At 40.9% G+C, this 12696-nt stretch overlaps 1 protein-coding gene across 2 annotated transcripts in view; it reads right to left on the bottom strand.

Annotated features, from left to right (window-relative positions):
* Window positions 1-3965: 3965 nt before the first annotated feature.
* Window positions 3966-12696, bottom strand: part of Xpo7 (exportin 7) — a 39793-nt gene continuing 31062 nt past the window's right edge. For both annotated transcript variants that reach the window (XM_046447661.2, XM_046447662.2), the window contains exons 24-28: window positions 12494-12632; window positions 9522-9682; window positions 8331-8429; window positions 6665-6792; window positions 3966-5569 (exon numbers count right to left, since the gene is read on the bottom strand). In XM_046447661.2, coding sequence (XP_046303617.1) covers window positions 5476-5569; window positions 6665-6792; window positions 8331-8429; window positions 9522-9682; window positions 12494-12632 — 621 coding nt within the window. In that variant the 3' untranslated portion in view covers window positions 3966-5475. The remainder of the gene's footprint in view (window positions 5570-6664; window positions 6793-8330; window positions 8430-9521; window positions 9683-12493; window positions 12633-12696) is intronic.

The raw sequence follows: 12696 nt of genomic DNA, 5'->3' as shown, positions 1-12696 counted from the left end.
ACCCAATAATGAGATAGGCTAGATTGTACAGATACTATGTGCTTAAGTGCATCATGAATTGTCTTCATGGATCTCGAAAGTATAACTGTAAGGTGCTATAAGATCTGTTCACTGTTTATTTTGGGGGGGGGGGAATAAGAGGTGCTGGGGATTGAACCAAGACCTGGCACATACTAAGCACATACTCTATCATTGAAGTATACTCCTAGCCCTATTTTATTTAGAGGCAGGGTCTCACTGAGTTGCTTAGTGCCTGCTGTTGCTGACACTGGCTTTGAACTTTTGTTCCTCCTCCTGCCTCAGCCTCTGGAGCATGCATCACCTGTTGACTGTATTTTAAAGCCAGTTTGAACTATCAGGGATCTACACCTAAGAGTGGAAATAAATTTGCTTTGCAGATGACATTTTCTGTTTTGAGTTTCCTTTTCCACTGCTGACAATCAGAAAATTATTTATAGATGCTTAGTATTTGACAAATGAACACATCATAAAGGACAGACATTAAATTTTCCCAAGAACTATGTTCTGAGGAAGGGGAGTACTTTCCAAACTTGATTCCATTCTCTACCCTGATGGTCTCATGTCCAATTGTCTGATAGCTGCTTCCTCTAGTTGATCCACTGGTTCTGAAAACACACTGAAGTGGCTAACAACCACTGAATTCAGAGTATCTAAGGCACCCAAGGTAATGGATCCAAAAACAGCTAAAGGCAAGAACCCCTCTAGACATTATCTAGAATCTAATTAACAGTTGCATAATTATGGCTGATAAATACATTTTTATTCTTCTAAATTTCCCTGTGACTATATTCTTCTGCTTTGACACTTGAGATTTTGGCAACATTAGATGTCAGCTTAGGTTTCTAGATATAACCAAAAATTTTGTATGAGGACAGGGTTGACTGGTGGCAAGTAGGACACGGGGGGTGGTGTTTTGGACCTGTATTTATCATTCTTATCCCATTACCATGGATATTTTGGAAAGTATCTGTGTACCTGGATGAAATTTCATAGGGTACTTCAACATTTTTTCACTTGCAGGTAAAAAAATCCTTAATAAACCCATGTTTTGGAGAATGAAAAAAATTTCTTAGTTGGCTATCATTTGTCATCAGAAAGTTAGAAATTCTGAGTCCTTACTTCCTAAAATTTTAAAAACTAAAAAATGTGAACCTGAGCCTTATTTGTTTTCAGTACTTAAGATTGGACCCAGAAGTTCTTTACCACTGAGCTACATCTACAGCCACCCCCCACTTTTTTTTTTTTTTTTTTTAACAGGGTCTAAGTTGCTGAGACTGATCTTCAACTTGCAATCCTCCTGCCTCAAGTCTCTGGAGTCCCTGGGATTAGAGGCATCTGCTGCCATACTTGTGGTTGGGATTACTGGCATTCACCACAGTGCCCAGCCTCCCTTCTTTTGATTAATACTTTAGTGGGAAAAGAAAACCAGGGCACACACACAAAACAGTTAGTAATTGACAGTAAAGAATTTGTTGTGGGCTGGGGATGTGGCTCAAGCCTGGCATGCGCGGGGGCCCTGGGTTTGATCCTCAACACCACATAAAAATAAAGATGTTGGGTCTACAGAAAACTAAAAAATAAATATTAAAAAATAATTCTCTCTTAAAAAAATTTGTTGTTTTAACACAGCCACATCAATGTTTATAGCTGCACAATTCACAATAGCTCAACTGTGGAACCAACCTAGATGCCCTTCACTGGTTGAATGGATAAAAAAAAAATGTGGCATATATACAAAATGGAATATTACTCAGCAATAAAAGAGAATAAAATCATGGCATGTGCAGGTAAATGGATGGTGTTGGAGAAGATAATGCTAAGGGAAGTTAGCCAATCCCCCCCAAAACAAATGCCGAATGTTTTCTCTGATATAAGGAGGTTGAATCATGGTGGGGTAGGGAGGGGGAGCATGGGAGGAATAGACGAACTCTATATAGGGCAGAGGGGTGGGAAGGGAAGGGAGGGGGCAGGGGGTTAGCAAAAATGGTGGAATGTGATGGACATCATTATCCAAAGTACATGTATGAAGACACAAATTGGTATGAACATATTTTATATACAGAGACGAAAAATTATGCTCTATATGTGTAGTGAGAATTGTAATTCATTCTGCTGTCATTTATTTTTTAAAAATCAATTAAAAAATTAAAAAAATAAAAGAATTTGTTGTTTCAGGGTAAGGTACAGTTTGTTTCAGGAAAAAGTACCTAGTAATAGTCTAGAGACTCCTACATAAATTCATTTTTTGACTGAATAAAAACCACATGATTTCTAGAGAAACTGGAACTTAAGATTTAACTTGGCTTTTATTAGGTTGAATTATATGAAATTAATAATCATGTTTTACCAAAAAAGGCTACGGGGGGGGGGGTACCTGCTCTTATAATTGGCAATTAGGAGAGAACAGTCCCTTGGCCATGTACTCAGCCTGTCCTGATGAGACCACCATGCCTGATGAGTTTCTTGCCTCAAATTATTTTTGTGGAAGGGAAGGAAGAGGGCTCTGGGATTTTGCAGATGGATAGGCATGTCAAGATAGTTGGGGAAAAGGGACTCTTTCTCAAGTACCTGTGAGAAAGTTGTTACTGTTTTGTCTTCAGAATTAGAATTCTAAGTCCCTGGAGCACAGGAGAATTTTGCTTAATAATGGAACTTCACCACTCAGTATTTTATCTCTCTGCTAGGCTTACAGATGCTAATATCAGTCAATTTTATTTGCCTTTTTTGGGTTTGTTTTTTGGTGGCACTGGGGATTGAATGCAGGGGTCCTCTACCACTGAGCTACATTCCCAGTCCTTTTTGTCTTTGTGAGATGGGGTCTTGCTAAGTTGCTGAGGCTGTCTCTGAATTTGTAGATCTTCCCATCTTAGCCTCTAGAGTTGCCAGGATCACAGATATGAGCTTGTGCCATTAGAATACAATTTTTTTGCCTTCAAAACAAAACTGAGGTTATACCTATTCGAAGAAGGCTGAAACAGCATAAAAATGAGTATTTAAGTCAGACAAGATGGCACTCTTGAACCTATGAATCATTGGATATTATTTTTTTTTTTAAAGAGAGAGAGAGAGAGAATTTTTTAATATTTATTTTTTAGTTTTCGGTGGACACAACATCTTTGTTTGTATGTGGTGCTGAGGATTGAACCCAGGCCACAGGCATGCCAGGTGAGCGCGCTACGGCTTGAGCCACATCCCTAACCCCTCACTGGATATTATTAACCTGCAGTAAGGTACACACCTGCTTTCCAGTGTTTTTGGTAATGAAGCTCTAGCATACTTAGGTACTGTGCAGCTTAGGAATTAGGAGTTCACATTTCATTAGTGTTCTTCATTTGCTAAATCTGGCCCATAAGGTCTGGAAGTATTCCAGGGGATAGCATTTGCCTTTGAACTTGTCAGGATCTACTGAATAAAGCCCAGCCCACACCAGAAGAGCAGATGTCAAGACACTAACAAAGCTGGGCTTTCTTCAATTACTGCTTGTCTGCGGGTGGCCACATTAGTACCATGCTAGTAAAGAGGTGGCTTCATTCAGCTGTGGACAACATATGCTATCCCTTATGCACGTCAGCCGAACCAATCATACTTTGAAAACGAAGTTGAGTGAGACTTAGTCCAATGCTTTTTTTTTTTTTAACTAGGGGTGCTCTACCACTGGGCAACAACATCCCCAGACTTTTTTTTTTTTTGTATTTTGAGACACAGTTTTACTAAGTTGCCCAAGCTAGCCTTGAACTTGCTATCCTCCTGCCTTAGCCTCCCGAGTCACTGGGATTATAGGTGTGGCCACCACTTGCATTTACTCTGATGAGAAACAAGTTAATTTTTAAGGCTGAGAGGCCCCTGTCGCTCACTGGCTTTTAAGAATGCATGTTTCAAACAGCTTTGTGTTTAGAGTGAGACACGTCCCTGAACACACACTAGACTTGATTGCTGAAACCAGGTCAGTAGAAACCATTGAAGTTTATTGGCGGTCACAATGCTTACACTGTATGCAGCAAACACCCTTACAAGTCTATCCGCAACCTGATCACGCAAGAAAGGAGTCACCACACAGTCGCCAGAGGAAAAGGAAAAAAAAAAAAAAAATCAACAGGCTTGTTTCTGGGGGTAGAGGAGAGAAATAAAAACAAAACCTAATTGATGAGTGTCCCATGGGCAAGAGCTGAACTAGAGATGTGAACAACTAGCAGCAATAATTGTGGAAAAAGTACAAGGCAAATAGCTTTCTCCATTAATTTTCCTCTGTAGGTTAATTTTTTATATTCAAAACATTTATTATGGTTTTCATTTTATAAAAATGTATATTTTCAAGGGGTGGGAAAATGTTAAATACTTCATGCTAGGTAGACCTTGTTATTAAGAACCCCTCCCCTGTCGTAACTTCCTCCAGTACATACATTCACGAGTGCAGGGTACATACATAAATATCCACACACACACACACCCACACACACTGCCTCGAGGGCTGGGGAAGACAAAGTTATGGCCACACACAGTCAGGCCTCTGGTGGACTCACCCAAATTGCTCAACCAGAGAGCAACTGGCTCATTTACTTCTCTATGGTCTCTCCTTTATACAGAGACCAAGAACCCTAAAACACATAGTTAAATCCAACTTTTAAAAGCAAGAGGCATCTGTCTGAGGATGAGGGTAAGCAAAGTGGGAGAAAGGATGGTGATAAGAACACCAAACACTTTTAGCTGGAGTTATTTGTCACTGCAAGAGGTCAGGGGACCTAGGGCAGCATCCACAGTTAAACGGGAAGGACAGTGCTCTGGCATGGCTTAGAGTTCCTAATAACAAGGGTTAATACAGCAACAGGAAGTGATCATTTCTGGGGTAAGGAAAGGGCGATAAGAAAAAATATACATTTGGAATTTTTACTTTTTTTTTTTTTTGCCTCTCTACACTGTGTCACTAAATATATCTCTGTACTTTCACACATCCTTGTCCAGTAAAGCTTCAGGCCACCAGAATACACATTTTCTTCACTCGCATACATAACCCCTCACATCAGCATTGGTGCACTAGACTCTGTAAAAATTTTTCAGTCACACTTTTTGTTTTTAAACTTGAGTCAATATAAACCTTGTTCAAAATGTTATGAAAAAATGTACATGTTTATACAAGGCAGGTTGTGGCAGGACACTGGGGGTTCTCCCCCATTGGGTGGCCCCAGCAGGAAGGGGCTGGAGTCTCAGATGTTTGTGTCTCTGTTTCCTCCCACCACCCTTCCCACCCAGTTGCCCAGGAACCAGCAGCGCCCTGCCCACTAGTGAGTGCACACACACCCCTATTCCCTGGGGAAGTAGCTAGTTGACCTTTGCCATTTTCCCCACACCCCTGGAGGAAGGAGCCAGGATCAGCCAGGCCCTTTCCCTTGTAATTGTTTGCCCCTCTGGGCCACACCAAAGGGATGCTGCTCTGTACAAGTAGAGTCCAAGGAGGTGTCAGCTCATCATATCATTGCTATTCACGCCGTAAGTGGAATTCTTCATCGAGTCGTTGACTTCCCGACGGAATGCTGACAGGTTCTGGGTGAACCTGAAGAAAGGATGCATGTGGGTTGGGGGAGGGTGGTAGGGAAAAGTTTTTGCTTAAAAATACATACATATATATGTACATGTGTGTGTGTGTGTGTGTGTATATATATATATATATATATATATATATACACACACACACACACATATATATATGACAGACAGACATCAGAGAAGTGGCTACTGAGAAGAAAAACAAAGGAATAGACAGATGGGTTCTAGTTCTAGGTCAGTTAATCTCACTGTTAAACTATAAGGGAAAGCTGGCCAAGTTCTGCCCCACTTTCTACCTGGCAATTTCATAGCAAGCTAGAGGTGGTCAAATCCGGGGACCTGAAATTCAGCATGACAGTATAAAAGGAGTATCAATCACAGGGGTGTGTTAAGTAACCCCTCACAAAGAGAGGGTGGTAAGAGGATGAAGCTATCTCATCTCTTAATTAATGCCAAGAGATCAGTGATATGGAGCTGGTGTTTCCAATATGGCAGTTGCTAACCACGTTAGCCACATCTGTGGCCTGTGTGACTTAGAACTGAATCAAATAGAATTTAAAATTCAGTTTTCCAGTCAGATTTTAGTTAATTTTAAATTAAAATACCTTAACTAGAATTAAATAAAAATGAATTAAAAAACCCAGATATTCAGTTCAGCTACTAGAAAACATCTAAGTATGTTTGGAACAACCTGGGTATGGGAATCTACTTTGTCAACAATAAATTTATGAAATCTAAATAGATATCAAGGATGACTGATGAAAATTTAGCTTCTGAACTGAGGTGTGCCAGTAAGTATAAAATACATGGAATTTAAGATAGTACAATAAAATGAATGTTAAGACTCAATTGTAAAGTATTGATTATATATTGACATATTTTAGACAAACTAGGTTACATAAAATATTGAATTGAATTTTGCTTGTTTCTTTTGACTCTTTAAAAATGTGGCTACTAAGAACTTTAAAATTATATATGTGGCGTGCTTTCTATTGGACAACGTTGGTTTAGATGGGCTTCAAATACAGAGAATGGCCCTTGTTTCAATGATTTAAAATTTAACAGCTGCCCAGGTTTTCTTGGCAGGGTCCTCTGTGCTTACCTGTCTCTATTTTTTGTTAGAAGATTCCGCTCAATGCCTTCCATCAGGTTTTCAAAACACAGATGCATAGCTTGCTGCTTCTCTGGTGGCTGGCTGTTGACGATACTGTTCCTTAGGTCAGAAAAATACTGTGGGCAAGGAATGAAACAGAAGGTAAGGGAAGATGGGGGAAAGGCAGATTAGCCTTTTGTTCACCTACAGAGTGGTGGAATAATGTTTTTAAAGAAGGAATGGAATACGCTACCTACTAAAACTGGATGCTTTTTAAAAAAATTTTTTTTTAGTTGACAATGTATGCCTATTTTATTTGTTTATATGTGGTGCCGAGAATCAAACCCAGTGACTCAACAACAGGCTAAGCAAGCGCTCTACCACTGAGCCACCAGTCCAAGCCCCTGGATACTTTTTTTTTAAAATTCAGGATATCCTACTTAGAAAAATCATTAGTATTTGTGTGTGTGTGTGTGTGTGTGTGTGTGTGTGATAATGAGGAGGGAACACTCTACTAGTGAGCTACACCCTCTTCTTTTTTCTTAAAATTCTGATAGGGCCTTGCTAAGTTGCCCAGGTCGGCCTTGAGCTTGTGATCCTCCTGCCTAAGCCTCCTGGGCAGGTGGGATTACAGGAGTGTGCACAACTAAAAATCAGGAATTTTAAATTTCTAAAGTACCTTAAGCTGTTTTCTTTTATAGAAATCAAGACCTATTTATTTATGGTGGAACTGAAACTAGAATTTGGGTTATCAAGTGCTGTGATATCCAGGTACATTCTTCCTTTAAAGGAGTCCTCTTACTACTTAGAGGAAATGAATTTTACCCTTTGAACTGCCACATGGACTACTTCTATCAGGCAAGCAGGAATAGGGTATGCTCAGTAAATGGCCCAAATTCCCTGTTTTGCCATACTTCTGGTGCTGGGAGCCATTAGCCAAGTAGGTATGACAATTTCCTTGCCAGCGTACCCCATGTTGCTTAGTGGAAGGACTTGTGGAAATAGGACATTTTGCAGTGACATTGCATGTAAGGTGACCTTGCTCAAGGACCAGGGCGGATCCGGGTTTAGGGTGTTCCCGGTTTAGGACAATCCGGGTTTAGGGTGGTTCCAGGTTTAAGGTTATTCCTGCTGGGAATAGGGTAGGGTGTATCCTGCTGCCTGAGTTCCCCTTCAGTTCTCACGGGATTCAGACAGTATTTTTTGGGAGACAGAAGCCCAGTGGGGGTGGATTTGGGCAGAGAACGTGGATTTCCCCAGAACGTGATTGTAGACGGCTGGTGTGAGTTCGGGAATAAAGAGTTGCTGTTTGAATCTACAAGCTGTGTGGTGGCTCGTGATTTTGTGCCCAGCCAGACTGCGGCATTCTGGGATATTTCTATTAGCCTTTATTTATTTTTATTTTTTTGCCGTACTAGGGAATTGAACCTAGAGTCTCATGCATGCTAGGCAAGTGTTCTACCACTGAGCTATATTCCCAGCCCCTTCTTTTGAGATGGGGTATCACTAAGTTGCCTAGACTGGCCTTAAACTTGTGATCCTCCTTGATCTCCTGAGTAGCTGAGAGTGCAGGCATACACCACCATGCCTGCTTTCTATAAGCCTTTCTCATAGTGCCTGGGACAGCCAATGTATGTCACCACTGCCTCTGCCATTAGGAAGCTGGCTTTCCTACCTTTTCATTAAGTAGTATCAAGCCAAGCAGAGGTCGAGACATAGACCACTGATTCCTACAGTCTTCAAAGATGATGATGTTCAGCACCGTGGACAGCATCTGAAAATGGAAAACCAGGCAGTGACCTAGTATGTGGTTACCCAAAATAAGTTGATAGATCCCAAATAGAGGAGGGTATTAGGAAAAGCTTTTTCTATGTAGGGTAAACCAGACAAATATTTTGTGATGCTTAATTTCAGTCTTATTTCAAGGTAAGTTTTTCTTCACCTAAGATTTCCTGTTCTTTAAACTGACTTGATAATTTCATTTACAAATGGACCTTCCCAGTTTATTTTTGACTTGTGGGGACTGGGATGAAGTCAAGTAAACCAACTACAGTAGGCGAAACCACCTTAGAGTATTGCTTCCAAGTACTGGTCTCAGACAGCTTTTTTGACATTTTGTGGATATGATGGAGTTGTGAATTATTTCATTGCTATTGAGGAACAGACAATGGTGAGAGCGTCTAAAACACTATTGGTTTAAATATGAAAAATTCTACTAATCCCAGTTTCTCATCATTTTAGTATTGTATTTCTGCAGGTTCCTTCAAATCTTGTTTTTGTTACAAATAAAATATGGAGGCATATCTGTGATCTGTGTGGTCAGTTACTTTCTTGTTCTAGCTTTGCAAATGGAAGCATAAGCCAGAAAGAAGGTTGATTACTGCTAACTTACACTCAGTGTTCACCAATGGGCAGCAGTGCATGGGAAGAGGACAGTGCATGAAATAGGATCAAGACAAAAGGTTTGTGCCATTCAGAACAACAATTCAGAACCTGACTTTTTTTAGACTTTCTATATCCAATGATTATTTAGTAAAAAAATCCACTATAAATTTTAATTTTGGTTGGGGGGATACTAGAGATTGAACTCCAGTGCTTTACCACTAAGCTACATCCCCTGCCTAATTTTTATTTTTTGAGACAGGGTCTTGCTAAGTTACTGGCCTCAGACTTGTGAACCTCCTGCCCCAGCCTCCTGTGTTTCTGGGATTACAGGCATGAGCATCCAGCTCCACTGATTTTAAGACATGAATTCTACCTTAGCAGTGTGAAACTGAGAGGTCAATTCATCATCTTGCTTGGCCTCCACTCTCTTCTACTGTAGGACACCTTGTCACTGCTTCCTAACCTTTGGCAGCTTCCTTACCTGTTGGATCATCTCTGGATGCTGCTGCATGATGTGCAGAAAGCGGTCACTCTCCTGGTTCAGGGGTGTTGTTCTCTTCTTGGTGCTACGTGACAGCTGCTTGAAGAGGTATGTCACGATGTGGTCCAGGCAGGAGCAGCAGCCTGTGCATACCATGGTGTCTGGAGCCAAGCGGGCAGGGGGAAGAGAGGGATACTGAGCTGTTGAAGGTGACTTGGGCAATAGGGATCTCGCTTGACTAGATCCCAGAGAAGTACCCCATGAAGACTGGGCATGTGGTCATTTCAGCCAAAGCCCAACTCAGGATGTCTCCTGTTAACCTCTTACCCCATCATACTATCATATAGCAAGGCCCAACTTCTAAGTTTTTTGGTAGCACACTGGCAAGTGCTCTACCACTGAGCTTCAGCCCCAGACTTTTTATTTTTGAGACGGCATTTAGTTAAGTTGCCGAGGCTGGCCTTGAGCTTACAATCTTCCTGCCTTAGTCTCCCACAGACCTGGAATTACCGGTGTTTGCCACCATACCGAGTCTAATTTCTAAGTTTGATACTGAGTGTATGGTAATAATATTAATTAAATTACTGGCTCAATGTGTTATGGATATATGTCTTTTGCTTTGTGAAAAAATCACAAATAGTTTAGAAAGATGTGTGTGTATTTTTAGTTTGTGGAATTTTCTTAAATTTTACTTTCAATTTAAAAAAATTACAACTAGTTTACATTCATCCAGCACTTCATTTGTGCCAAATACTGTGCTGAGTACATTATAGGTATTATCTCTATCCTCTCAAGAACTCTAGGATGTATGTGTTCTACCTTACACACAAGAACAGCACAGTTTGGAGAGGCTGTGAAACTTGCTGAAAAATCACACAGCGCTAGTAACTGAAAACACTGTGATTAGAATCCAACAAGGCTGAGGTGTGGGCCTATGCTGAGTTACCTGGTGTAGAGGGTATGGCGTTAAAACCAACTTCATATAGCCTGTGGACATCTACATTTTTTAGAATGGAGTGTATTGTTATCTTTGAAGCATCTTGGGGAAAGCCAGCCTTTGTTGCCCCTGCACCCCCCGCCACCCCATATACACTAAGGCTTGAGCCTGTGGGTATTCTATCACTGAGCTATAGCCCCAGCCCATTTAATGTCTTACTAAACTGTTGAGGCTAGCCTCAAAGTTGCAATCTTCCTGCCTCAGCCTCCCAAGTCACTGGGATTACAGGTGTGCACCATTGTGCTCAACTCATCTGTGAATTTTTACCAAGGCAACATGATAGCACAACCCATGTGGACTGAATGCTGACTAGGTGAAGCAAATGGGCTGAATGATAAATACTTCAAAGAGTAAATAAATCTCTGATTCCTGGAGTGCTGAGGTCCCTCTATTTTTTTCTTCTTTTCAGTACTAGGGATTGAACCCAGAGGCACTGCACCACTAAACTATATCCTCAGTCCTTTTTATTTTAAGGTAGCACTTCACTAAGTTAGTTAGGGCCTCACTAAATTGCTGAGGCTGGCCTTGAACTTGTGATCCTCCTGGATCAGCTTCCCCAGCTGTTGGGATTACAGGTGTGTGACACTGTGCCCAGTGAGGTCCCTCTATTTTTCTTTTTGTTTTTTTAATATTTATTTTTTAGTTGTAGTTGGATACAATACCTTTATTTCACTTATTTATTTTTACATGGTGCTGCGCATTGAACCCAGGGCCTCACATGTGCTAGGCGAGCGCTCTACTGCTGAGCCACAACCCCAGCTCGGTCCCTCTGTTTTTAAGAAGATATAAAATGGCCTTCCAAAGCAAGATCTGACACCTGACTGGACTGTCCTCGATATGGATAAGCTCCTGATGGAAGTAAATGTGTATCATAGAAATGGCCCAGACATACGGATAACTCACAATAGATAATCTAGAAGTCATTCTGTGTACATTTGTAATATAGCTTGATTATTCTGCAGTTAACTTAACCTTATTTCTGTTTTGCCCACCCTAATATAAAAAAAAAAGTGTTTTATTCTCTAAAAACACACACATGCATATGTATACACAAAAACTTTGGAGAGGTAACATAGAAACAAAACAGTCAATAGGAACTGTATGGACTATGGACTAGGATGGAAAAACTTATGGAGTTTCTACTGCCTTCAGGAAAGAGTCTAAACACACCCTAATATTACTAGAAGGGCCCTTCATGACATTCATTTTTGTACCTACTCAGAATTCAGCCTCACTTCATTCCTAACTCTTCTGCATTACTGTAGCTATCTGGAATTCCTGCCTCCTCCTTGCCAGCAGGGCTCATGGCTAGCAACTTGGGTAACACCTGTGCAGATTTGCTATGTATGCTTTTTTTTTGTACTGGGGATTGAATCCAAGGGTGCTCAATCACTGAGCCACATCCCCAGCCCTTATATATTACATATATGTATACATAAAATATATATTTTATGCAGAGACATGGTCTTGCTAAGTTGTTTAGGGCCTCTTTCAGTTACTAGGCTGGCTTTGAACTTGCAATCCTCCTGAGCTGCTCTGATTACAGGTGTGTGCCACTGGCCCAGCCTGGTGGGTGCTTTGCTGTCAAGCCTTCAGCAGGCCTTCCCTGATCACATCTTCTCAAAGCCAGGAGTTTAGGTATTCTTCCTGAGGGCTTGTGGCACACTGCACTCACCTCACTGCAGTGTGTAAGTATAGTAAACAGGCAGATATCCATTTGTGTGCCTGTTTAATTCACTAGGTACAAAGTTCTTTAAAGACAGGGTCTATATGTTGTTAATTATAGTATCCTTAGTATCTCACACAGTGCCTGGTATTTAGGAGGGGATCAATAAGAACTTGCTGCATGAGAATGTGCTATGACTATCATACTTGGTTGTTGGGGTGTACTTCCTAAAACAATAATCCTTTGAACACTGGGGCAAGATTCTTTCCTTCTGTTAAGTGGTATAAGTCAGCCCACTGTGTTGCTTACCAAGTGCAGTAAGTCCTTCAGAAATGGAAGAGAGAATATACATAATAACATGAGGTTCCAGACTTGCAATAAAGTTCATATGGTCCTGGGTCAGGACTTCCAGTAGTGAATAGTAAGACTGGCTGAGCTTGGGGTAATCCTATGGCAGAGGAGGAAGAAAATCATCCTAGTTAGTGTGGTCTTCGGCATGGAGGAAGCAGACC

The sequence above is a fragment of the Marmota monax genome, unplaced genomic scaffold, assembly GCF_021218885.2.
Source record: "Marmota monax isolate L192 unplaced genomic scaffold, Marmota_monax_Labrador192_F-V1.1 WCK01_AAM20220418_F8-fsc00040, whole genome shotgun sequence".
Lineage (NCBI taxonomy): Eukaryota > Metazoa > Chordata > Mammalia > Rodentia > Sciuridae > Marmota > Marmota monax.
This window is presented reverse-complemented; position numbering and strand designations above follow the sequence as displayed.